The sequence below is a fragment of the Chiroxiphia lanceolata genome, chromosome 28 (assembly GCF_009829145.1).
Source record: "Chiroxiphia lanceolata isolate bChiLan1 chromosome 28, bChiLan1.pri, whole genome shotgun sequence".
In the NCBI taxonomy this organism is placed as follows: Eukaryota; Metazoa; Chordata; class Aves; order Passeriformes; family Pipridae; genus Chiroxiphia; species Chiroxiphia lanceolata.
This window is the reverse complement of record NC_045664.1, coordinates 2,714,851-2,741,424: the sequence shown is the minus strand read 5'-3', so window position 1 is coordinate 2,741,424 and position 26,574 is coordinate 2,714,851. Positions and strand designations below refer to the sequence as shown.

Genomic DNA, 26,574 nt, shown 5'->3' with positions numbered 1-26,574 from the left:
GCTCTGCAGCTTGGAAAGTGAGCTGGTGAAGTTACACCCACAAGAGATGGAATTTATCTTCAAGAATTAGCAAAATGAATAATTCGTGCGAAAGTTTCCAAAACATAAAACATGGATCAAAATAGCACAATCTAGTCCTGAAAAAGAAGGGGGGGAGAATCCCTTCCTTGCATATCCAGCAGTTAATGCTGCAGCAACATTTCAATATGGCTCAAGGTAAAGATCCCTGTGCAGGGTCACCCCTGGCAGTCCATGGATGTTGCATTTCTCAGTCTGCTGCTTTTTTTTTAAAGGAACAGAAGGTCGGGTGTGGATGTAAATTCAGAATCCAGTAATGAACCAAACCAGCAATGAGGGGATTTAAACCAAAAAAATACACATGAGGGGTGAGGAGGAGACAACCAGAAACACAAAATCAGGAATACTCTGAAGAAATATGTGCAAGAGGAATGAGAAATCTCCCTCTCCCATTTATCCAGGGGGTTTAGTTGCCCTTAGGAGCAGGCCAGGATCCTTCTGAAGTTCAGGTCCTTATCTCCTCCATCGAGTGGAGTTAAAATCAAAGGGAGCTGTGGGGTTGAGGCCCCTTGAACAGGCAGATGTGCTAATGGATGCAGGGCTCTGCTCCCTCAGGGCTCCCAGCAGCTCACATCCATTTGGGGGAGAGAGAGAAAAACTCTTCTGGGCATTTGGAACTCGAGGGAGACACGACTGTGACTCCAACAAATCCACTCAGGTTTAGCTGCTAAAGCAGAGAGCTGCTGGCAGATGGAAAGCACAAGATATTAAATGAACCTCCCTGAAAATTCGACGTGTTCAGTCCCATTTCCTGTTCCTTTCCCACCTACTTGAACGTCTTTTCTAATTACTGTTGTTGCTCTTAGGTTTTCCCTCGTTGCAGGCTGATGGATTGGCAACCCCACCCCCTCCTCCACCCAAAAGCAAACCCTATGAGAACAGCAACCCCAGGAACTCTGTGGAGGTGAGGAAATGAGAGCTGACGTTTTTTTGGAGAGCAGCTTTTGAGAAAGAGGCACCAGTGGAATTTTCCGAGCTGCTTTCAAGGGTGGTGCTGCCTGAGACTTGTCTAATCATTTTACTGCTTCACTCCCTGAAACCACAAAAGAAGAAAAAAGTTTTGGTTTTTTTTTTGCTTCAGGAGTGAAGTCCTTTTTTCCTTTTTTCTTTTTTTTTTTTTTCCAAGTGGGAGTTGTGTTGTCCTTGGTCAGGAAAACTGCGTGTGGGGGTGGGAAGAGATATTAAAAACAAAGGAGCACCGTGATGGAAAAATTTCAAAAACATGACCAACGTGAAACAATGCAATAATTTGGGCCTGAAAAAGGAATAGGGGGGGAAATTTCCCCCATTTCCGAGGTGATAAATGTCTCCTTTTAAGTCCTCAACTCAGAATAATCAAGTTTTTGAAGTCATTAGTGACTTAAAAGAGCCTGTGTTAAATCCCTGCCTCAGCCTCAGCCTTTGTCTCTATTCCGTGAAGTCCTTTCCTCAAATTGCCACTTTTTTTGTCCTGTACCACCAATATTTCTCTTAAACTAGAGAGTCTGGAGGCTGTTTGGAGTCCCTGATGTGCAGATAACTCCAGTTATTGTGTGGGAATCACTTCCCCTGTCCCTGAAATGAAGGTGGTTCTGATACCAGGCTAATTGTTACCAGGGCAGCAGCAGGAATCATCCCTTTGGGGATGATCTGGGAGGGATGGAGCCTCCCCAAGCCCTGTTAAAAAGCACCTTTTGTAATTTAAAGGCATGAATGTCTCCCCCAGTCCCGTTGGCAAAGAGGATTTGGGGAGTACCTGAGTGAGATGAGCTGGGATGGGACCCAAAAGAACTTAAAGAACGATCCCACTTTATAAATATTTTACCTCTGGCAGCACAGGAAGACAAGAAAACAGTTGATCACTTAACTCAGTGATGTGACACTGGGATGTGACAGTGCCATAAAGTGTGGGATGAGGAGGAGGTTTTGTCCTTCACCCTTCCTTTGGTTGGAATTGGCTGTGCCCCTGGAACCAGCCCATGGAGCTGCTGTCCTGGTGTGACTGGCAGAGACATTCCAGCCCCTGGGATGTGCTGGGGGAGCCACTGCTTCCAGAGGATTAATGAAAGAGCCCCTTTCCCTCGAGTCTTGTAAGGAAACTCATTATTAACATGTCCTGGCTTGCAACACTGCCCTTGGCTTGCAGCCAAAGGAAAAGGATTCAGGGGGCTGCAAAGAGAGATTGTAAAGTATTTTCTGAAGGGTTTTGTTGCTTTGCTGCTGTGAAGTTGTCTCTGTCTGCCTTTGGTTAAAACAGCCCTGGAATCTTGGCAGTTTTGGCTCAGAGGTGGTGGAGCCACACGAGCTCCTGGCTCACCTGGCCTTTCACATCTCATTTATTTACAGGGTGCCCCCTAAAACAGGCAGAGAAACAGCTAAAAAGAACCTCCTAATGCAGTTTTCTGCAAGAATAAGCAACATCCTGCAAGCCCGTGTGCCAGACAGGCGGGATGTGGCTTGTTTAATTAGAACTTGTTTAATTAGAACCTGTTTAATTAGAACTTCACTTGCTCCCCTTTTTTTTGTGGTGTTAGTTTTACCAGTCTGATTTGGGAGTGTTGTACATCCTTTTGGCCCCTGTTTGGTGCAGCTCATCAAGCCAGCAGGATAAAAATAATGCACTTTTGGAAACTGGAGGGAGGTGGGTTTATTGCCATTGTGCTGGGGAACAAAAGGTGGGACACGGGAACAACTGGCAAAGTTGGGCTGCAGGTCCAATGTTTAAGTTTAAATTTAAATCAATTTAAATATGTCCAGAAGCATATTTTAGGAGTCAAAATATCTCTGCTCCTGTTGCCTCCTGGGGATCTGTCCTTGTTTGCCCCTGTCAGGGATTGGTGGTTGCTGGGAGGCAGAATTCCAAGATTTGGCCCCTGAGGGAAGCATCAGGACCTTTTGGATCCCTCATTTGGTGAAGCAAAACGCCTCCACTTGCCAGTAATGGTTTCTTTTTCTGTGTGTTTTCCCCTTCTCAGGTTGCTCCACCACTGCCCAGCAGAAGGGAAGCCAAACCTCCCCCTCCACCCCCAAAAACCAGGAAATCCAGCGTCGTGTCCTCGGAGCAGGGGCTGCAGTGAGGGGGGATCCCACCCCCAGCCTGCTGATCCCTCCTGCCATCCCTTGGAGTTTTCCTTGGGGAAGACCAGAAGGAACTGTTGTTGACTGTGTTCCCTAAGCCCTGCTTTCCCTGGGACACTAATCCCCACTGGAATTCTCGTCTGTCTCAGTGTTGTCTGCCCTGAGTTTTGCTCCCTGCTGCAATTCCAGTGGCTCCTGTGTCCCAGGAGTTGATTTGCACCAGGGATTTGAAGCCAGGGGAGGCAGAGCAGTGGGAGGTGTGCCCAGCAGTATTTTCACGTGAGTTTTGAGCTGTTGGGAGAAAAATTTCTCCCTTGAATTTAGAAAGACTGCAAAAACTCACGAAACAAAAAGAAAGGATTTATTCAGCGCTCCGGGTCCGGTCTCACCCTGAGTTTTCAGGGAGAAAAGACCCCCTTGGGTTTAAATTTCATGCATTTTGTAGCTTTACAAAATCCCACCTTTTTCAGGTAAGCTTAAGATTTTTAAGCTTAAGATTTTTAAGCTTAAGATTTGCCTAAAAAGGGTTTCTTTTCTCTGAAAAGGGGCTTTCCCTTCTTTCCAGTTGGCCACTGGGCATCCTCTTGTCAAAAATGATGGCTCTTCCCTTAGGCCAGAGAGAGAAGAGAAACCCCTGTGCACAAATGGCCCTGAAAGATTTTAATTTTTAAGAACTTTTGCATTTCCCTTATCCAGCTGAAAAAAGATCCTGATGCTCTGGTTCAGGTTTTGGAACTTGGATGTCTTACAACCTCACGAGACACCTATGTATATATATATATTTATATATATATATATATAAGTATTTTTATTTCTCATATTTGTGATCCCTGATGAGCCAAGATCTGATCCTCATGATGTGGAGCAGATCCCAGCCATTCCTGCTGGGAAGCAGCAGCTCCTGGGCTGTCAGGTGTGGGGTGGGAGAAGTCCCTGAAGATCCCTGGTTGCAGGCACAGACCCGAGTGTTGGGAGCAGACATGAAAAGCCTTTTCTCTGCTTTTTTTTCCATCACCATTTGTGTGTGGGATGAAGAGCAGCCCCTGCCTCACTCCAGCTCTGCTCCAGGGAGAGTTCACCAGTCCTTTGCCAGGATTTCCCTGGTTTGAACCCTACAGAGCACTTGAGACCCTCCCTGAGTTGTGTCCCCTGTGTGGTCCCATCCCTGTGTCTGGGACTTGGGACAAAACTTCACCTTTGTGCTTTTTAAAGGGGTGGAAAAGGTCTCTCCTGGGAATGTGGGAGATGAAGAGAAGCTGCACTTTTACCAGGGCTGGGCTGGTCCCAGTTGCTTTGGTACCAGGATTATACTGGTCCCAGTTGCTTTGGTACCAGGATTATACTGGTCCCAGTTGCACTGATACCAGGATTATACTGGTCCCAGTTGCACTGGTACCAGGATTATACTGATCCCAGTTGCACTGGTACCAGGATTATACTGGTCCCACCTGCACTGATACCAGGATTATACTGATCCCAGTTGCTGTGGTACCAGGATTGTACTGGTCCCAGTTGCTTTGGTACCAGGATTGTACTGGTCCCAGTTGCTTTGGTACCAGGATTGTACTGGTCCCAGTTGCTTTGGTACCAGGATTGTACTGGTCCCAGTTGCTTTGGTACCAGGATTGTACTGGTCCCAGTTGCTTTGGTACCAGGATTGTACTGGTCCCAGTTGCTTTGGTACCAGGATTATTCTGGTCCCAGTTGCTTTGGTACCAGGATTATACTGGTCCCAGTTGCTTTGGTACCAGGATTATACTGGTCCCAGTTGCACTGATACCAGGGCTGGACTGGTCCCAGCAACTTGGAGAGGATGGAATGTGCAAGCCCAGTTCTCCATCCTGACCTCAGCCACGAGACTCTGGTTCTCTCCTGTGACCTTCCCCTTGGGCACATCCACACAAGTACAAGTAATTCTCTTTTTCCCCCCCCCCTGCCCCTGTTTGTGGCAGTACTTGCACTTTGGTTTAGAGCCTCCCTTGATCCAGGTTTTTGATAGACTGGACTTTAAGCAGCCATTTAGGTCTGGGATGTGGAAGACTTGACAATTAACCACCTCTTTTCCTCTTGCTTGGATCACTCCACTCTTTTCTTTCCTTGGAGGATGGGGTAATGTATTTAAATTTGTCCTTTAGTTATTTATTCCCTGCTCTGTCTGGATGTCTTTCTGTTTGTATAGAGAAAAATCAACAAGATTTTAGGGTTTCATGTCTTTAAAATCACGTGGTCCCTGCAGGAAGGGCTGTGGCACTGCAGGAATAGCCCGTGCCCACAGTTGCATAGTGACCAAAAATCCCACACAAATATCAGTGTTATTTCTGGACCAGATGGGCCTCAGGCACAGAATTCCCATGGCTGAGCTGCCACTGGCATCCTGTGTGGAGCAGGACTTGCCCAGAGTGCCTGTTTCAGGAATAATGCATCATAAAGAACTTTGCTTTTCCTGCCAAGCTGCCTAATTCAGAATTTCTTTAGATATCATCATTTATATCTCACCCCAAAGCTGCAGCTGCCTGTTGCTTCCACAGCAGCAGAAAAGCAAGTGCAGTTGGAGGTTTCCTTGATTTGTAAGAATTGTTCTCTTGCCCCATTCAGGCAGAGGATTTTCCCCTTCCACTCTGCCTCTGGGACTGCCCTGGTTCTGTCCTGACTGTTATTTTTCCCTGATGTTTTCCAGGGATTGGCAAAAAATTTGTTCCCTTTCACTGTGGAACTCAAGAAACACGAGGGTTTGCCTGCAAAGTTTGGATTGAGACTTCTTGGAGAGTTTAAAGATTCTTAAAACTCACAAAGAGGGACCAGCTGAGGAATTTGGATCCAAATTTCTGAACTTATAAGAAACTTTGGCTGTTGGGAGTTAATTTGTCATCAGTATTGGGGAACATTTTCTTTTCCAGGAAATAGTTTTATTTGTTGACTGTAACTTGTACCAGATAATCAGAAGTCAAATGACAAGTTGGGGGGGGAGCCACCAAAAACCTGCTGAGGATGTTGCTGACGGTAGTAAATACAATTAACTCTTGGGTTGGGGGTTTTTTTGAAGGCCACTGCACCTTTTTTTGTGCTCACCTGACTGAAATGGGGGTTCATTACAGCCAGAAATGGTTTTTCATTGCGCACAGAAAAAATGAAGTTTGTTAAACCTCGTGGAAGTTTTTCAGGGAACAGCAAACCCAGTGAAGCCCCGGGGGGGGGGGTTTTGTTCAGCCTGAAGTTGTCCTTTCTTTTGTTCCTCTCGTGACTCCTGTGTGACTCCAGGAGCTGCTGGCTCTGGCAGACAGATTGTCTGCAGCCCAGAGTCACCCAGGATTCCCCTCAGGCTGGGGATGTTTTAGGGGTTGCAGGGCAGTCACATCACATTCATGCACAGCCCGTTTGCTGCACACACTCACAGCTGCCTCTGCCTTGCTGCTTCCCAGGGGGAATCTTGGAAACCTTCCTGGACACCCTTGGCCAGGTCCCCCCCTCCCTGGAGCACCAGGGATGTGTCAGCTCCTCCTTATGTTCTGGGACACAAACTCTGCTTGACTTGAAAACCACGGGGGGGGGGTTCTTGTCTTTTGGGTTTTGTCCTCTTCTTCCCCCCCTCGTAACCACTTCCCTCCTGCTCCCAGGAACTCCAGGATCCTCCCAAACTTCGCTCCCACAAGAACTTTTTGCCTCCTTGTGAGAACTTTGCTTCAGGCAGAGCAGCAGGATGTGGTCTGAGGTGTCTGCAGTGCATCTCAACAGCTCCTCTGGTTAATTCAGTGTCTTTCTGCCTCATCCCTCCTTCCTGGCTGCATTTCCTTGCCAGGGCAGGTTGGCTTTTGACTCCTTTGGAGAGACAGCAGGAACAGAGTGGGGATCCCAGGGAATGGGGTGAACAAACCAGCTGCCACATTTTGGATATTTTGGTGCCCAGTGACTCTCAAGTCTCATTTTCCACCCTTTATTTGCTCTTCTTTCACAACTTGAACACGTGGATGTACCTCGTGCATTTTTTCCTGGAGGGGGGAACCAATCCATGCAAAAAAAAAACAAACCCCTCCCAGGAGGAGCTCTGACCTTGGCAAGAATTTTTCAGCTGCCCTTTCTGCCCTTTCCACTTTGCCCTTTAGCCTGAGGAGGTTTGGTTCTCACTGCTTTTTGTGCAGTTTTATGGGTGAGGTTTTATGAACTGTACGTGGTTAATTATCCTCCCCCTTCCCTTCCTTTCTTTGGCTCAAAAAAAAAACCAGTTTCTGTCTCTCCTGGGTGATCATTTTTGAGCCCAGAGTCACCTGGAGGCAGGTGAGTCTCTAAAGAGGTAGGGGAGTGAGCAGGGGGGTGGCTGGAACCCATCCCAGCGCTGCAAAAATCAGGAATATTCAGTGCTTGGTGTAATTTAAGCTTAAACAGCCCTTTTATTTGGCTTAAAGAACCTTAAGCAGCACTGAAGGCGTGTTAAAATCTGATTATTGGAGAAGCCTCTGCCTGAATTAAGGTGCAAACAAGGCCATGGGCCAAAGTCAATGTTGTATTTATTATTTAACATGAAATGTGAGGTGGAGAGGTAGAAAGGAATAAAAAAAGAGAGAGAGATCAGGCAGAAAATATTCAGTACTCATGGATCCAGCAGCATCCTGTTGGCCCTTCTTCACCCCGAATTTTTGGTAGTGGGGGGGTCAAAACTTTTCCCTGTTTATACCTTTTAGCAAACAAAGGAGTTAATTCCCTTTGGCTGCACCTTTCTCTAGTTCTGGTGGTTAAAAGCTGATTATTAAATCACTCCCAACGCTGATTAATCCCAAGCTCAGTCTTTCTCCTCTTTTTGAGCAAATTTACCAGAAAGGGGGTTAAACCAGGTGATTTTTTTTTTTTTTAATTCTTTTTCCCTTTCTCAGCCTGATTTTTGGTGTAGAGTCTGAAGTGCTGGGAACTCTCCCCACTTCTCTCCACTGCTCCCAAATTGGGATTTTTTTTTTCTTACCTGTGGGACTGGCAGGGATGTTCTTGGCTGATAAAAATCAGCATTTTTGGCTCAGAGGTACAAGGGGGAATTTCTGTTCTGTGCCTGAAACATTCAGGGCTTTGTGCCAGTTTTAGCCCCCAAAAAACCTCGATTTTCAGCTTTTTAAAGGCAGTTGGGCATTTAAATGTGTGACTAAGCCCAAGGCCTGACTGATTTTAATTAAGTGGAATTAAGTGCCCACATCTGTGAGAAATCCCACCAGAGCCCTGATTTTTTTTTTTTAGGTGTTTGCTCTTTGCTCCAGCACCTGCCTGAGTTGTGAGGTTTAATTTTCACAATTTAAGGTGTCTCTGCTTCATTTTTTAAACAAGAATCATCTTTTCATGTTGAGTGGATGCTCTTGGACGTGTCTCTGATGCTTTTTAAACTGGAGGGCTAAAAATGGGAGCAGGATGGTCCATAATGATGCTCTCTGCGTATGAGAAATTTAAAAAAATCAGTGTGTTTACCCAATTTATAGTTTGAACCCCCAAATCTCCACGTTAAAAATCCAGAAGACAAAACCCTAACCCAGTTTTTTAGCCCTGCTCTTCAAAGCTGGTGTTAAAATTTCAAGTTTTTGAGGGTTTTTTATTTTTGTCCCTTTGGAGAGAAATGTGCTGCAAGACTCGTTTGCTGGAGCTTTTTAATTAAAATTGGTCGTGCTGGGCTAAAAACCTTGAGAAATGTTACAGGCTCTAATCCACATCAGGGGAAGAGGGGCAGGAACAGGAATTTGGGTGGATTATGGGATTAGGGAAGGACACAAAATTCCAGGGAGAGCAGCTCTGGGATGTGCAGTGGCAGAAACCCCCCCCTGGATGTGCAAAGATTTTGGGGAATAATAAATGACATCCCAGAAACTCCCCCCTCCCAGCCCAGGGTTTGCTCCAGACTCACAGATTGACCCCTCAGATCTTCTCTTTATTTATTTTTCTAATTGTAAATGGAAATAATAACTTGAAATCTGTAATTTAACCAATTTTTACATATATATATATATATATATATATATATAGTGAAAACATTCCTGACTAGTTTCTGCTGCCTTATTTTGATTTTTTTTTTTATTTTTAATTAAAAACTATCTCGTTTTTACTGTTGCAGACCAAATTCTCTGCTGAATCAGGGTGAGCTTTTGCAAGAACTAAAGCAGCAAAGAAAAATTAAACAATAATGTGATTTTTTTTTTTCCCCCTGCTCTGGCACGTGAGGTTCATCTGATTCTGCTCTAATTAATTAATTAATTAATTAATTAATTAAAGCACCTTTAGGACAGTTTGGCACTCCCAGACTCTACTTTTCTACTGGTTTGTGTTTTTAAACAGAAGTGGAAGTTCCTCAGCAGCTCCAAAATGCAGGTACATGGTATTAATTAATATCATTTCTCACCATGGGGTTGTAAAGGTTTAATCATGACAAACCTTGCTGTGATTTTGGGAGAATTTGGAGTTTGTGGGACGTGGGTTTGTGTGTCCTGGATGTGGTTTTTTAACTCCAAACCCACCTCTGCAGGCTTTTCTTTTCCTTTTTTTCTTTTTTTTCCTTTCCTTTTCTTTTTCCCCTCCTTTTTTTTTTTTTTTAAAGTCCTCTGTGGTTGAATCAGCAAAAAAAACACAGCTTTAATTAAAAAATAACAGCTCTCTGAAGAGAGCAGGAGCTTTGGGAAGGGAGTCTCTGTAAAGCAAGGTGTATAAATTTCTGTTTTTTTTTTTTTTTAAATGTATTGACTCTTGTAAAGTTTGTAAATACCTTTTTAAAATAAATGTAGTTTTTATGACTGAACCAGTAAAAAAAAAGAGCATTTGAAAGTCTTTCCTACCTACACTGAGGCGTGAGGGGAGTTCCAGCCCAGCAGTAAGTTTATTTTTGGGGGGTTTTAATGAAGTTTTGGTGCTGTTTTATTCACAGACCGGTGAGATCAGGGAGGGTTTTTGGCTATAAATGTGAAATTAAAGTTACCACATCCAAATTTTCATTGCAGGGCACAAAGTGCTGCTGCTCCCACCTCTGCACTGGGATGTCCCTCTTTTAATCCAGTAATCCACACAATTATTTCCAGCCATTTAAATGCAACTTCAGAGCAGTTTATTCCCATCATGACCCAAAAAGCAAAGACCACGTGAAGAGGAGCTGATTTTGCCACAGCTGTGAGACCTTATTTGGGCTCTTTTAATCCACTGGGGTTTAAATCTTTCTTCTTCCTTCCCCTTCCATCAGGTTTTCCTGCAAAAACATCATATTCCTGTAAATACACATTATATTCCTGTAAACACATATTATATTCCTATAAAAATCATATTCCTAACACACATCATATTCCTATAAACACACATCATATTCCTGTAAATACACATTATATTCCTATAAACATATTATATTCCTATAATACACATTATATTCCTATAAACATATTATATTCCTATAATACACATTATATTCCTGTAAACATATTATATTCCTATAATACACATTATATTCCTGTAAACATATTATATTCCTATAATACACATTATATTCCTGTAAACATATTATATTCCTATAATACACATTATATTCCTGTAAACATATTATATTCCTATAATACACATTATATTCCTGTAAACATATTATATTCCTATAATACACATTATATTCCTGTAAACATATTATATTCCTATAATACACATTATATTCCTGTAAACATATTATATTCCTATAATACACATTATATTCCTATAAACATCATATCCCTAACACACATGAAATTCCTGTAAACACACATTATATTCCTATAAACACATTATATTCCTGTAAACACACATTATATTCCTATAAAAATCATATTCCTAACACACATCATATTCCTATAAACACATTATATTCCTATAAACACATTATATTCCTATAAAAACCACATTCCTGTAAACATCATATTCCTGTAAAAACACACCCTATTCCTGTTTTTTAAAGAGCAGGAATAACTGGGATGATGGAATATTTTCAAAGCTGGAATATCCACCCTGTGGAGTGGCTTGGAAGGAGGATTGGAGAGACAGTGATCCCTGGAAAAGCTGCAGGTGGAAAAGGTTTAATTTGTTTCCAGGGTCATTGAGGAGCAAGAAATAAGAAGTTCCTGAGCAAACCTGAGGGTTTTCCTTCCTTGTTTGTGTGGAAAAGGTTTAATTTGGTTTTAGTGTCTTTAAGAAATAAGTTTCTGAGCAAACTTAGGGGTTTTCCTGCCTTGTTTGTGTGGAAAAGGTTTCATTTGTTCTCAGGGTGATTAAGAAACAAGAAATAAGAAGTTCCTGAGCAAACTTAGGGGTTTTCCTCAGTTGTTGGTTGTCCCTTCAGCTCTGCAAAGCCAGGGCAGGTTTCCCTCAGTGAGCCAGAGGTCTCAAGGACTCATTTCAAATATCCTGCTCCTTATTCTGGTATATTTTTTTTGCCTAACCTTGCCTCTTGCAGTAAAAAAAAATGCCTGAACATCCTAAATTACTGTTGCTGGCTCTTCATTCTGCAGATAGTGCTGTTGGAAGCCAGGCATGGACCACCATTCCAATATATGTTCAGTACAAATAGGGTTTAAATGGCCTAAAATAATACTTATTTAGGTAGTTTCCACATGAAAATCCAATGGAGTTAAGACTCTGCTTTGTTGTTGCTGAGGTGATGAGCCTGTTTCAGGCCAGGAAAGGCTGGGGAGTGTTTCAAGTGCTTGAAACTGTGGGTCTTGGCTTTAAACTGGATGCACAGATTGAGTGTTCCAGCTTTTAGGCTGGCTCAGGGACACTTCCCGGGCAGTGGGGACCATCTGGCCTGGCCAAGGTGTTGCTGGATTAATTAAAGAGCCTGGTTTTTGCTGGTTTTTGCTGGTTTTGCTGTTTGGTTTTGCTGCAGAGCCCTTGTTCTGGGGCAGGGAACTTGCACGAGGAGCCGGGGCTGTCACAGCTTTCGAGCATCTCATGCAGTGCTACAACAACCCCTGAGCCCCACGGGCTGGGCCAGAGGGGCTGGAGAGCAGCCAGGCAGGGAGGGAGCTGGGATTTGGGATGGACAGGGAGCTGAACAGGAGCCAGAGTGTGCCCAGGTGGCCAAGAGGCCAATGGATCCTGGCCTGGCTCAGGAACAGTGTGGCCAACAGGTCCAAGGAAGTGATTCTTGCCCTGGACTCAGCACTGGTGAGGCCACCCCTGGAGTGCTGTGTCCAGCTCTGGGCCCTCAGCTCAGGAAGGACATTGAGGGGCTGGAGCAGGTGCAGAGGAGAGCAACGAGGCTGGGGAAGGGACTGGAGCACAAGTGCTGTGAGGAGAGGCTGAGGGAGCTGGGGCTGTTCAGCCTGGAGAAGAGGAGGCTCAGGGGAGACCTCCTCACTCTCTGCAACTCCCTGACAGGAGGGGGGAGCCAGCTGGGGGTTGGTCTCTTTGCCCACCCAACCATCAGCAAGACAAGAGGGCTTGGTCTTCAGCTGTGCCAGGGGAGGGTTAGGTTGGAGATGAGGAAGAATTTCTTTGCAGAGAGGGTGCTCAGCCATTGGAATGGGCTGCCCAGGGAAGGGGTGGATTCTCCATCCCTGGAGGTTTTTAAGGTGAGACTGGATGTGGCATCAGTGCCATGGGCTGGGAACCACAGTTGGATCAAGGGTTGGACTTGATGATCTCAGAGGTCCCTTCCAACCCAGCTGATTCTGTGATTCTATGATTCTCTCTAATGGAAAATGCATTTCCCAGCCTGGGGACCTTGGGAGCAGCAGCTTCCATCTGGTGGCTCCTGCAGCTGGCAGGGGGAGCCTTTGAAGTTAAGCAGCTGTGAGAGCTGTGTGGCTTTGGGTTGAGGCAGAGTGGGCTTGGCTTGATTTTGGTTTTAATCGAGGCAGTAATGGCACTGCCACAACAATTATGTATCCTTGCCCCCTGAGGGACTTGGGACTGATGCAGGTATAATAATGGTCTGGTTTAGGAACAAGAGGATCTTTAAGGCCCTTCCAACCCAAACCCTCCTGGGATTTTTTAATAAGGGCAGAGCCAGTATTGCCTCACGTGAACTAAACTTACACCCCTCTCCCTCCTCCTCCAGCACCTTTTTTTCCTCTTTCCTCCTGCATTTTCCCCTAATTTTCCCATAGTGATAAAAGGCATGTTACTCACCATGGCTTCCTTCAGATCCCTGAGCCTGGAATGCTGGGATGATCCAGGGCACTCAGAGTGCTGCACCTCCCCTAATTTCTCCATTTCCTTTGCCATCTGGATTGGGAAGTGACACAGCCTTCAGGAGAGGAGATTTTGCTGCCAAAGCAGCTCTTCCCCAGTTACAGATGAAGATGAAACTGTTCCCCTGCACCACTAAAATTCACCTTTTTCCCATGGGCTCCAGCAGCTGAAAACCAGGATGCTGGAAGTGCTGCTGGGAGGGACTGGATGTGAAGTGCTGGGAAGGATGGGAAAACCACTGGTGGACAGAACCTTCCACAGGTGCTTTGTTATTTAATTACTGACTAACTACCACAAGGCAGTTGCCAAAATTTTAAAGGAGGTGGGTGAATGTCCCTGTAAAACAGCCCGGGAGAATATTGGCTGGAAATTAGGGGGAGGATGAAACCAGGTTTAACCTGGAGCTCCAGCCTCCATCTCTGCCTTGGAGGTGGCTGCCCAGGGGCTTTGGTTGATGTTCTTTGTGCCAGGCTGTTAAATACCAATTATTTTCCAATTACTGCTTAAAAACCCATGTGTTTATACACAAATAGATGTTTAGGGCAAGAAGACAGGTTTTAGGGGAAGGAGACAGGAAAGATATAGGTTTCCAGGGTAGCCTGTGGCACCAGCTCATGTTTTACAGGTCAGAGTTGTTCTCCAGCCCAGAACCCACCTCTTGGAATGAGCCCACCAGGTCCTCAGTGCTCCTCTTCCCTCCTGGCTGCAGCCCAAAGGACCAGTGCTGAGCCAAGCAAATCCCCACGGACAGCACCAGCAGCAGGACACTGGCAAAGATCTTCCTGGACTTCTCCATCCTGGGAGAGAAAAAAAAAAAAAAAGCATCTTTCTCATCATCATCAAGGCATTCCAGCTCCGTTTTTACCTTGGAGAGTGATGAAAATGCTGCTTTTCTGGATCACAGGCTTGTGGAATACCCTGATGAGATGGAAGGGACCCACAAGGATCATCAAGTCCCCCCCCAAGAATCCCCCCCTGTGCCTGTGCTCTGCAGTTCTGATCTGCACCTCGTGCCTGGGCCTGAGCCACAGCTGCCTTGGGAGCCTCTCAAAGTGGGGATTAACTCCCTATAAAAGGGCTTTGACATCTGAGGAATTTGGATGGAGATCTGAATTAGGATTCTGGAGCAGCCTCTCAGAGTTTGAGGCATGTCTGGACCTTCCCAGTCCCAGGCAGGTCCCTGTAGGGTTTGGACAGATGTGTTCATTCCTGCTCTGATGTCCCTGCTCCTTCAGAACTGCTCTTTGCAGTCTCTTCTGATCCAAGTTTCTTCTCCTGTGAGCTTCTGTAAGCACTGAATAAGTAAAAAGGGAAGGTGGGATGTTGTTCAAGCACGTTACCTGCTGCCTGAGAGGGGTTGTAGAGGAACTCCCAACTCTTCCTGGATGGAAAACGTCCTGTGACTGTGGCTGTCACCTCCCTTTTATACACCAGCCCCCTCCCAGCAGGTGACTTATCTAATTCTGCCTCCCAGGCTGCAATTTTGGTGTTAAAATGACTGTGATGCAGCCCAAGTAAAGCCCATAATTGGAGCCCCCCCGTGTAGCTGTTAAATTCAGCTGTTTTCTCTAAGAGCCATAAAAGTAACAGCCTGGCTTTTAAGAGCTTGTAAATGTGACATTCAGGCCCAGCTGGGAAATGCAGGAGCTCTCCTGTCAGTGGCTTCTGATTCCTAAGGAGAAGTTCTTGGGTGAGTTTGTGTTTGGTGAGGCCTCGGGATGGGCGAGGAATTCGGTCTGTGAGCATCACAGGGGGGTTTGGGTTGGAAGGGATGTTAAAACTCATCCAGTGCCACCCCCCTGCCACGGGCAGGGACATTTTCCACCAGCCCAGGTTGCTCCATGGGCACTTCCAGGGATGGGGAATCCAAAACCTGAGGTACATCTGAAGGGAACAGCCCTTGGGTGTCTGAACAGGAGCCTGGGGTGGCCCAAGTGGGCAGAGCAGCTGGAGAGCTCCTTGGAAATCCTCCTCCTGCTCCATGTTCCAGTTGAGGTGCCTTGATATTCTTTGCTCTGTAAAATGCAAATTAGTGTCAAAGTGATCAGTGGAGGAGTCTGTTGGATTGTAAATGTGGCTCTGTTGGGAACAGGACTCCAAAGTGCTTCTTACAAGGGATGGAGGGACAGGACACAGGGATTGGCTTCCAACTGCCAGAGGGAAGGGTTAGATGGGAGGAATTCCTCCCTGGGAGGGTGGGGAGGGGCTGGGATGGAATTCCCAGAGGAGCTGTGGCTGCCCCTGGATCCCTGGAGGTGTCCAAGGCCAGGTTGGAGCAACCTGAGCTAGTGGAAGGTGTCCCTGCCCATGGCAGGGGGTGAAATGAGAAGACCTTTAAGGTCTCTTCCAACCCAAACCATTCCATGTTCTCCGAGTCTGTGCAGGTTTCTGAAGCAGCCAAGAGCTCTTTGCATGCAGGAGTTCAAGTCAGTAATTCTGGCTGCAGGAATGGGATTGTTTGGGCTTTTTTTTGTTTTATTTTTTGGGTTTTTTACCCACCTGGCAGCCCTTCTGCCTTGCTCTGAACTGTCCTGGTGCCATTGGACTGTCTCATGTTCCCTGTTCTCCAAACATCATCCCCTGTTCCGGCTCCCGTGACCTCCCGGAGCTTTTTTAAAGGGATTAAAAGTAATTTAATGAGTAAATAATTGAAGGAGGATTTAGTGACTCTTAGCAAAGAGTCATTTTTCCTGCTCTAATGCTCCTCCTACTCATGGCCAGAGCAGCCAGCGTTGAACTCCAGCTGATAAATGGATCAAGCTGTGAAAATAGTTGGTTTCCAGTGGGAGAAATTGTTCCTCTGCTGTGGGCACGGGGGGGTTTTCCTGGGAGGCTTTGGAGGCTCCTTCCTTCCCTGATGAGCCTCGCAAAAATTAAGGTTATTTAGAGGTAAATAGGAGATTTTGGTGATCCTGAGGGATGGCATTTAAAGAGAGAAGGGGCCCCTGCTTGATAAACCCCTCTTTAAGCCGAGGTTGCCCTGAAGAGCAGCTGCTCCTCCACAGGTTTGTGTCACAGCTCCAAGAGTTGGACCTGGATGATCCTTATGGGTCCCTTTAACTCGGGATATTCCGTGATTCCATGATTCTCCACAGCTCCCAAAGCATGGACTGCAGGGCTCAGTGAGCTGCTCCCATCCTGTGGCTCCTCCTGGACTCCAGGCCACAGTCCTGAGTCACTTAAAGGACGTGAAAAATAAGATTCCCGCCGGGTTTTGTTTGCCCACAGAAGCTTTTACAGCCCCAGGCAGTGGAAAACACCAAACTGCTCAAATTTGGGGTGATGGAGACGTTTCAGAAGAGCTGCCAGAGCTCCAAGTGCAGCAGTTTCTCTGCTCTGGGGAGGGAAATCTTCCTGCCAATCCTGTTTAGTACCTACATGGAAGTCAAGGATTTGTCCAGGGCCTAAAGGGGCTCCAGGAGAGCTGGAGAGGGACTTGGGATGGAGGGACAATGGGTAATGACTTCTGCCTCCAACTATTTTATCAAGCAAATAGGAAGGGTGGGGACAAAAAAGCTGAAAAGTATTAGAAATTAATGACAAATCAACACAAAACCTCATGAAAATTCCCTAAATTAATGTATCAGAACCACTGCAGCAACCCCCACAAGGTAAATTTGGTTTTTATTCCAGCAGGTAAAGTTTATGCTTCGACCCCAAAATTCTTGCTGTCAGGTAAGATTGTTTATTTAAATGAAGACGACCAAGACATTTTTCTCTTTCACACTTTTATTAATGCAACTTAAATTAGGCTGGAATTTCTGCACAGGCCACTCTGGGCTCCTCATCCAGCTCTGTGACAGCAAAAGAGGTACCTTGAATTCAGCTGTGAATGATGATGCCACGTGCTGTGATTATTCAACAGTGCTCCAGTGAAAGTTCAAATAGATTTTTATACACAGTGATTATGAAAATAGAGTATTTTTTTTCCCCCCCATACAATATTTTACTTCTGCCAGCTACAAAATATGATAAAGAAAAATAATTCATTTATTTCTCTAGCCCTAGGAATCTTCTTCTACTGCAACACACACATCACCCCCCACTGAAAGCCTTGAGGTGGGAGAAAGGACTCCAAAATCACACTGAAATATTTCCCTTCAATCTATAGGTCACTTCACCAAGGACATGGTGGTGTCCTAGAGCCTGATCCAGAGGGATCTGGAGGAAATAATCCCAATTCTGAACCACATGAGCCCGGGATTTTGAGTCCTGGATGTTCATGTCACACGCCTGAGTCGAGCCAACTTGAAAATAAGGGAGAATCCTGCAATTCCCCCCCCCCCCCCTCAAACCAATCATATCCTGATCCAGAATAATCACTGATCTTCCCAGACTGGTGGCAAAGCAGCATTTTTTGGAACAACAAACTGAGACAAGAAGCCTTGAGGACAGGAAATTGCACTGCAAAGTGAGACACAACCCACTGAGGAACTGTGGAACTCCAACCACTGTCACACCCTCCAAGTTTTGGGATCCACTGGTTCTTCCTGTGTATTTGGACTGTAACAGCTGTATTTCCTTAGGATTCAAGGTGAGTCTGAACTTTGGGGTGGTTTAAGCATCTGAGGTAAGTTCTTGCTGCACCTTTTTTTTCTCTATTTTTTTGGTATCGTTTCTTCGTGTGCTTTCTGATTGTGTCTAAAAAGAAATGTTAGTTGAGAAAACTACCCAGATCCTGCAGCTCCTTTGCTGAGGGGCAGCCCCACAGGAAGGGAGGCTCACACACAAAAAAAAAACCAGCTTTCCCTGCTTTTTTCCACAGGTAAAGGAAGTGTGGAAGGGGCACTTGGCCCCAGAAAAGATGCTTTTACAGCCACTTTAGGCAGCCCAAAGTGGATCTGGCTGGGAAATGGGATTATGCCCATGCTTTCCAGGAATATTTGCATAGTACACTGAGGGGAAACAGGGTCATTTCTTCATCTCCTGAAGGGATGAGAGGAGGGGGGAGCAGGTGCTGTGGCCCCAGAGCTTCTCTCTGCTTTGGGGACAGTTCTGTGTTTGCCTCTGTACGTTGAATTCCCAACAAAGAAGGAAAAAGCTACAGGAACTCCAGTCTGGAGTGGCCAGGACATGTGGAAGCAGGGGAGTTTTTCTTCCCAGCTGGGATTGATAGTGCAATTCCACACTCATTTGGAGAGGATTAACTAAGACAGCCCATTTCTGCCAGGGATGTTCCAGGGGTAACTCAATCCGGTCCCTGCAGGGGCAGCAGCTTCCTCTGCACATTTGAGGTGATAAAGCTGCTCTAAACCTGCACTCCAACTACTCCACAGCAATTTAGGACCTCTGAGGACAGTTCCCCACTGTTTCCACCCCAGCAGAGATCTGAACACATCCTGTGGGCACTGTGTGACCACCCCTGGCATTAACACCCTGCAGGAATGAAGACACTGACTGTAAATACACTTGTCTACCTGTAAACCTGAACTTGGTTTGCTACTATACAGGAATAACATTTTCTATTCATATTGCAGCTACAGATTTAATAAATAGAATTGCATATATTGTGCTTTATAAATTAAGATGCATTCCAAAGTGAGGCAATGCTAAAACAATGAAAGTCTTGAACCATTCCCCCCCAAACCAGCCCCACTTTCTGGTTTCAGAACCAACTCGCTTCCTCGCTCTCTTCACAAAGGAAGAAACTCTCTGTTTCCACCTCTGAAACAAAAATTCCCTCCCCAGAAGTGATCAAAGAGAGTCTACTTAGGCACTACTGCAAATGGAAGTTGTCTAATAACCATTCCTTCTAACTCAGGAAGGGGAGGAGGTGAAGAAAGTCACGACAAATGTTTGGATTCCTTCCTCTTCGACGGGTCCTCTTCCCTATCTGACGCTCTGGGACATGTGCAGGGGGGTCAGCATCTCTTCAAAGATGGCTCCTTTCACGTTAGAGCCCCTCAAATTGGCTTCCTGGAGGTCACAACCTGATAGGTCACAATTCTGAAGGGGAAAAGAAGAAGAAGTGTCAATGGAATGCACCCAGAACTCTGTTCAAACCTTTATTTGAAGTCCATTTACCTGAACTCCATTGGAGTCTGAAGCTGGAGAGGTCAGCCAAAAGCTAGCAATCCCCCCAAATTACCAGCTGACTGGAGGATCTAAAGGAATAGGATGTAAAATGAACCCTAACTCACTTCCAAATCAGTTCCTGCCAACGTTGCTCCCCTGAGGTTACAGTTCTTTAGTTTGGCGTTTTTCAGCGTCGCGACTCGGAGGTTAATTCCTGTCATCTGACTGCCCTCCATGTCCACTCCTTTCAGGTTGGCACCTGGAACACACACAGAAAGGGGTTCTGGGAGGAAAAACGGGCAGAGACACAGCAACTCCACACTGGTGCTGCCTCAGAGCTGTGTGAATTGGAGGAGAAGGGAATTCAGTGCTGGGATGGTCACAGACTCAGTGCAGCTCTTGTGGGTTCAAGGGTAAAACCCCTTCTCAGGGTTGGACAAACCACAGCTGGACCTTTTCTGGGCCAGATAAATGCACAAACACAGCCTTCAGTTGGCACAGATTGACAAGGCAAAAACTTCTTACCTTCCAGATTAGCTTTAAGGCCTGATGGGTCCTCAAAGTTGCAGCCTTTCAGGGACGCTCCCTCCGCGTTGGAGCACAGCATCTTCACCCCCTGGAGGTTGGCACACTGGCACAGACAGGAGGCAGTGAGAGGACAACAGAAGGACAACACCAAACCAACCAAACTACAGGTTTAATTTCTGGTTTGGGAGTGAATCCCATTAAATCATCACTGAGAGGAAGTGTAAAAGCTTCGGTGACCAGAACAACTCTAGAATATATTTAAGAACTCGATGTTTCACACTGTTCTGTTTGTTCCAGCTCCTCTCTGTTAAGACAAGCCCAGCCCTCCCAAGCTGCAGCAGCTCTTACATCCAGCACAGAGCCTGACAGGTCAGCCCTCTCCAGGTTGGCACAGCACAGGTTGGCATGGGCCAGGTTGCAGCGGCTCAGATTGGCCATCTTGAAGTTGATGTAGCGAAGATCCAGGCGGGAAAGATCCGCTCCACTGAAATTCAGGCCCTGGGAATCCCAAGGAATAAACCCCCCAAAAAGGTTACACAAGGGAAGGGGTAAGTCAGGACACAAAGTTAAGGTAACTGTGTGCATTATTAAGATATATGTGTGCATTAATATTTACAGTGTATAAATATCTGAGTAGAAATATATGGATGTAAGTGTATTAAAATATATGCTGTCTATAAATGTACACAGATACAAGATAGACACAGACACACACAGGTCCTGGGAGGAGCTGAAGACACCCCACCAGGGAAAGGGGCTTATAGAAAGGAGGGAGAGGGGCTTTTTATATGGGCCTGGAGGGACAGGACAAGGGGCAATGGTTTTTAAACTGAAAGAGGGCAGGGTTAGATGGGATATTGGGAAGAAATCCTTCCCTGTGAAGGGTGGGGAAGGGCAAGGATGGAATTCCCAGAGAAGCTGTGGCTGCCCCTGGATCCCTGGAAGTGTCCAAGGCCAGGTTGGAACAACCTGGGCTAGTGGAAGGTGTCCCATGGCAGGAGGTGGAATGAGAAGACCTTTAAGGTCCCTTCCAACCCAAACCACTCCAGGATTCTATAGAGATAAATACACACAAGACCATTTATTCTATGAAATATAAATGCAAAGCTCTCAAAAATTGTCCTGGGTTTATTTTACATTTAAACAAATTGCCCCTCCTGGAAAGCTTCCCCCTAAAGCAGGAATGCAGCCCAAACCACCCTGGAATTCCAAGTCAAGGTCACAGTGCCACAGCTCAGAGTCAAAACTCAGTTCAAGAGAACACAGTGTTTGCATTTCACATTGCCACATTCCAGCACCAGGCACCAACACTCCAGAGAGGGACAGCACAAGGGGCAGTGGTTTTAAGCTAAAAGAGGGAGGTTTAGGTGAGATGTTGGGAAGAAATTCCCAGGATTTTGTCAGAAAGAGGAATGTGTTCTCACCTGACAGCGCAGCTCGGACTTGGTGGGTGTTGCCAGCAGGAACCGGACAAACTCCTTCCGAGAGATGGGAGAGTGATCCTCAGCTGGCTGGGAATTCTGTTGGGAATGTTGTTCAACAGCTGACACAGACAGCACTAAATTACACATCCCCTGGAAGAGCAGGGCAGGTGCATTCAGGTGTTCAACCAAATTACCTTAATGGCTATTTCGAGGTGTTCGATTAGGGAATCGATACCAAAAAACCTGGCTTCCTCCAGGACACCTGGAAACAAAGGGTTTGTTATTTCCAGGGAACTGTTAATCCAGAAATCACCCTCCTCCCTACTGGAGAACAACCACAGACATTGTATTAGATGTAACTGGGCAGAGGAAAAGCTTGCTTGCAGCTAAAAGGAAAAAAAAATCACTCAGCCAGGATGTTTGCAACACCAGCATTGGGTTAAAGGTATCAGCTCCAGAATTCCAGCCAGACATGAATCCAGGATGGAAAACTTTTAATGCTCCCAAGATAAACAAACAGCCTGTCTTCATTAAATCAAGCAATCTTCATTAAATGAAGTGATCTTCACTAAATCAAGCAACACCTTCATTAAATGAAGCAACGTGGAGCTGCAACGCCCGAGAATAAATCCCGAGGAAATTAAAACTCCAAAGAAAACCACGGAGATGAGCACACAAAGGTCCCTCTGGCTTCACCTGGAAGGGCAAAGCTTAACTCCCAAAGAGGAATAATTCAGATGTCAGACAGGTAATACCTACCTAGCAAATTAATGCCATCATTTACAATGAGCTGTCCGTGACGTAAATAGTTCAAAATGGGCTCAAAATACTCGGGACTGCGGTCAATTAGGAATGCTCCTCTATGATCCTGCTTGTTCCCCCAAGCATCTGTTTCCACAACATATATATATATATCATTAAATTGGAGATATTACTGTATAGATTTAAATTTGATATATTAATAGAAGAGCATTTGCTTCGCTTGCAGAGTTTTATTACCAAAGGCGGCGGGATGTGAAAATGCCACGTGTGAAAGGGAAGGAAAAGAGGAGTAGGGGGGAAAAAAATCACCTTAAAATGAACTTGTTGCTGCTCTAAATAACTATAAAATATTTTATCAAATGCATAAGAATGAAAGCAGCACTAAGTCTGAGTCTGTCTGTCTCCCAAAGGCAGTGTTTGCTCATGGATTCTCCTGAACAAAACCGAGCAACAATAACAGGAAAACCTAAAATCAAACAAACAAACAAACAAACAAAAAAGGACCCAAAACACTAACTGTGGGTGGGAGCTGTATTTTCACTTTGTGAGATGATAAACTTTAGGTGGGCAACAGAGAAATAAAGAATTATGAAAAGAATAATTCTATGTTCTGCTTTGGTACTTTAACATATTTTTGATATCTTAGATTCTCAGCTCGACAGTGCTTTGTGCCTACTTTGCTAATTTATTACTTGAAAAAAACCACAAAGTTTATTTCAGTGTACTCACCTTTATCTTTAAACATGTGGGCCAACATGCTGTCAGGTTCTTTGTTAACCAAAGTGCTCCTAGAAAACAAAGGCAGTGCAATTCCCTTTTTACTTCATACACTTTAGTGTTTAAGAATTGATTCCTTGCAAAATCGTGCTGGTGACCACAAAACACAAACTTGCAGAAGTCAAAGACCTCCTGTTTCATAATAAGTTATTTTCCAAGCTCTTTTGCTGCACTGAAATGGAGTTTTTTGGAGACTAAAAGCATTTTTACCTTGTAGTGGTGAAGTATCTGCCTCCCACATTGAGTGTCAGCCAGTCTGTGTGGGACCCTGTCAGCTCCTCCTGAGCTCTCCCATCAGTCTGAGGATCTACAGGTTAAAAGACACCTGAGGAATTCTTTATTTATACTAATTTTTATAACAATTAATAATATATAATTGTATAATTAATATAGCATTAACATGATATGTTTATAATAAGTTATTATGACACATTAGTAGAAAAATTGTGACTATTTCTTAATCCATTCCCTATGGTGTCTTCTGAAAACACCAGCAAATAAAATCTTAGGTTTATATGGAAGCAAAATAAAACCTCTTTCTGTTAAACACAAGGGTTTATGTATTTTTTTCTGTATTTTATATAGACTTACCAATGAAGGGCTCCCCTTCACAGACAAACAAAACATCATCATCCCTGAGAGAGGAGAGGAGAGGGCAGGGGGGAGAGGAGGAGAAAAAGAAGATTAATCATCATTTCTTGTTCATCTCATTGACAGGGAAACCCCTCCTGGCCACTTTCAGGTGAATTATAACCAGTTGCCATGAAGTGGAACTTCAGGATCTGTTTTTTATCTGAATTTTGCAGGTTCCAGTGGATTGGGCTGGACTGACTTCACCAGGGGTTTATCTGCAGTGACCAGGTAGGGCCCATTTCTGTCACTCAACTGATTTTTACAAAATAGTTGCTTTTCTGCCCAATCTGGAGCTACTCTGTGATGCCAAAGCAATGACAGGATTGGTCTCCTCTTCAAAAAAATCCCCATCCAAGGGCTGACTGGAACAGTGGGATTTCCTGGTGAACACACTGCCCTGGAATCAACACAGGGGGGGTTCAAAGGCCTCAAACACAGTTTGGATCAAGTTGTGATTAATCAACAGAGAAATGCTCTGAAGTTCAAAAGCCAGGATTATTTCTTTTCTGGAGGGATGAAAGGCCCCCTGGGCTGGAAATCAGAATATCTGGTTATTGATTAAGGAGGATTAACAGGCTGCTCTCTTAATGCACCCCCCTGATTTGCCTTTTATTGGCTAATCCTTACCTAATCAAAGCAATGTCATCAATGAGTCCCCCTTTGCCATTGTAAACACTGGTGGCTTTGATTCCAAGCTTGTTACTGGCCACAGAGAGCAAATCTGAGAGGGTCCCATACACAGCCACCACCTGGGGAGACATGGGGGGGATAAAATCAACTGCAGGAAACTGGGCTCATGCAGTTCTGCCACTGCAGGGATATCAAGATGGCTTATAGATCAATATATATCTTATAGATCAATATATCTCATAGATCAATATATCTCATAGATCAATATATCTCATAGATCAATATATCTCATAGATCAATATATCTCACAGATCAATATATCTCATAGATCAATATATCTCATAGATCAATATATCTCATAGATCAATATATCTTATAGATCAATATATCTCATAGATGAATATATCTCATAGATGAATATATCTCATAGATGAATATATCTCATAGATCAATATATCTCATAGATCAATATATCTTATAGATCAATATATCTCATAGATCAATATACCTTAATATATCTTGTGCATCAATATATCTTATGTATCAATATAACTTTTATATCAATATCTCTTATATATCAATATAACTTATATATCAATATCTCTTATTTACCAATATCTCCTATTTACCAATATCTCTTATATATCAATATATCTTATGTATCAATATAACTTATATATCAATATAACTTATATATCAATATCTCTTATATATCAATATCTCTTATATATCAATATCTCTTATATATCAATATCTCTTATATATCAATATCTCTTATATATCAATATCTCTTATATATCAATATCTCTTATATATCAATATCTCTTATATATCAATATCTCATATATCAATATCTCTTATATATCAATATCTCTTATTTATCAATCTCTCAGATACCAATATACCTTGTATACCAATATATCTTATACCAATATATCTTATATACCAATAGATTTTAATATATCTTATATACCAATAAATCATATATAGCAATATATCTTGTATACCAGTAAATACTTTATCTCAATATACCTTATATTGAGATATATCTTATATGTCAATATATCTTAAAGTACCTTGTATATCAATACATGTTATATACAAATATATGTTATATACTAAAATATCTTACAGGGAGAGGAAAATACATGTGGATTTTGACTAAAAACCAAGCAAACAGACCAACTTTGGTGGCAGAAAACTGCCTAAAAATGGGGTGACTTGCACAGCTCCCAAGACTCAACAGCAGCAGTGAAAGGAATGTTGAGCAAGAATATGATGATTCAGATTTTTGTTCCCCTAGAGAAATATTGCTGGTTTTTCTGTTCCCTCCCTGAAACCAAAGACTGAATTGCAGTCACATTGTCTGCCCTGGGGATGGAAAAAGGAGGATCATGGATACACTGAGAACTGCAAAAAATGAAGGTACAGTCACATGAAGTGTCTTCAGTCCAGAGCTGGGCATGGGAAAATCAGGCTCATGGATAACATTTAATAGAAATACACCATTAAAGTACAGTCACATGAAGTGTTTTAGTCCAGACCTATGGATGGAAAAATCAGGGCCAACATTCAGAACTGCAAGGTTCAAATACAGCCACAGTAACTTCTGCACTTGAGGGGTGGAGGGAAAAATCAGGATCATGAATGGCATTTACCAGAAATACAGGGTTAAAACCAGTCACATCAATTGTCTGTGGATGGAATATCAGGATCGTGGATAACATGTACAGAACTACAAGATTAAATACGGTCACATTAACTCTCTGTGGCTGGGAAAAATCAGGATTATGGATAACATTTAATAGAAATACAGCATTAAAGCACAATCGCAGCAACGGTCTGTGGATGGGGAAATACGGGATGGATTATGGATAACATTTAACAGAACTACAGCATCAAAGTGCAGTCACATCAACTCCTGCACTCAGAGTGTGAGTGGAAACATCGAGATCACGGCTTAGATTTAGAACCGCCTCACCGGGCCTTTCTGGCAGGGCCCAGAAATCAACTTTTTCCACCTCTGAGAGGACCCCAGAGAGGCTTTAAACAATTTAATGCCATTATTCCCGGGGTCCCCAAACAGGGTCACCCCACCCTCACAGCGCTGCTCCCGCAGGCTGCGACTGACGGGACGCGACTCAGCAAGGACACGGAGCGCCTCTAACACCGACTCCCGCCTTAAACCCTTTGGGTTTCCCTCAGGACCCTCCCTCAGCGCGGACCAGGCCTGGCAGCCAACGGAGCGCATGGCCGGCACCCCCGGCGGGCCGGCACTCCCTGAGGGGCCCGGACCCCTTGATTTCGGCTCCCCTCGATGCAGTACCCCCCCGTCCGGTGCCCCTTAAGCCTGACCTTGCCGTTGCGGGCGCTGCCGTTCACGAACAGCGTCACCCGCCTCATGCTGCGCCCGCCGCGCCGGGGCCGCCACAACACCCGGAAGCGTCGCGCGATGACTGACACGACCCGCGGCCAATCACCGCCGCGCTGCAAGCAAACCTATCCAATC

General features: G+C 44.7%; 3 protein-coding genes across 4 annotated transcripts in view; 1 reads left to right on the top strand and 2 right to left on the bottom strand.

Moving 5' to 3' along the window:
* The window catches only part of DOCK5 (dedicator of cytokinesis 5), an 84,381-nt gene extending 79,881 nt beyond the window's left edge, over window positions 1-4,500 (top strand). Inside the window, exons 51-52 of the mRNA XM_032712551.1 lie at window positions 885-982; window positions 3,033-4,500. Coding sequence (XP_032568442.1) covers window positions 885-982; window positions 3,033-3,134 — 200 coding nt within the window. The 3' untranslated portion in view covers window positions 3,135-4,500. The remainder of the gene's footprint in view (window positions 1-884; window positions 983-3,032) is intronic.
* Window positions 4,501-10,172: 5,672 nt separating this feature from the next.
* GNRH1 (gonadotropin releasing hormone 1) lies at window positions 10,173-14,688 on the bottom strand. Its single transcript, XM_032712816.1, has 4 exons — window positions 14,637-14,688; window positions 13,952-14,093; window positions 13,234-13,329; window positions 10,173-10,333 (listed from the first exon to the last, which is right to left on the bottom strand). The coding sequence occupies exons 2-4, from the start codon at window positions 14,090-14,092 to the stop codon at window positions 10,295-10,297; spliced, it is 276 nt and encodes a 91-aa protein (XP_032568707.1). The 5' UTR covers window position 14,093; window positions 14,637-14,688; the 3' UTR covers window positions 10,173-10,294.
* A 4,328-nt stretch (window positions 14,689-19,016) lies between these two features.
* KCTD9 (potassium channel tetramerization domain containing 9) lies at window positions 19,017-26,536 on the bottom strand. 2 transcript variants are annotated; one of them, XM_032712714.1, is made up of 12 exons: window positions 26,421-26,536; window positions 24,063-24,184; window positions 23,394-23,437; window positions 23,013-23,109; window positions 22,755-22,813; window positions 22,023-22,151; window positions 21,458-21,525; window positions 21,264-21,359; window positions 20,188-20,337; window positions 19,837-19,942; window positions 19,437-19,570; window positions 19,017-19,242 (listed from the first exon to the last, which is right to left on the bottom strand). In XM_032712714.1, exons 1-12 carry the CDS (start codon window positions 26,466-26,468, stop codon window positions 19,126-19,128), a joined length of 1,170 nt encoding a protein of 389 aa, XP_032568605.1. In that variant the 5' UTR covers window positions 26,469-26,536; the 3' UTR covers window positions 19,017-19,125. The 2 variants fall into 2 exon arrangements, with proteins under 2 accessions (XP_032568605.1, XP_032568604.1); XM_032712713.1 differs by lacking the exon at window positions 26,421-26,536 and adding an exon at window positions 25,724-26,331.
* Between the last annotated feature and the right edge of the window lie 38 nt (window positions 26,537-26,574).

Bases quoted from the DNA above. Each gene is read 5' to 3' on its own strand.
- GNRH1 (XM_032712816.1), bottom strand. From the start codon at position 14,092: ATGGAGAAGTCCAGGAAGATCTTTGCCAGTGTCCTGCTGCTGGTGCTG. The intron at 13,330-13,951 runs GTGGGTTCTGGG...TTCCCAATCCAG, and splicing joins TGGTGGGCTCATTCCAAGAG to ATGGCAAAGGAAATGGAGAA. The intron at 10,334-13,233 runs GTGAGTAACATG...ATGTTTTTGCAG, and splicing joins GGGATCTGAAGGAAGCCATG to GAAAACCTGATGGAAGGGGA.
- KCTD9 (XM_032712713.1), bottom strand. From the start codon at position 25,792: ATGTTATCCACGATCCTGATATTCCATCCACAGACAATTGATGTGACT. The intron at 23,110-23,393 runs GTAAGTCTATAT...TTTAACCTGTAG, and splicing joins TGAAGGGGAGCCCTTCATTG to ATCCTCAGACTGATGGGAGA. The intron at 20,338-21,263 runs GTGAGAACACAT...TGGGATTCCCAG, and splicing joins AGTCCGAGCTGCGCTGTCAG to GGCCTGAATTTCAGTGGAGC.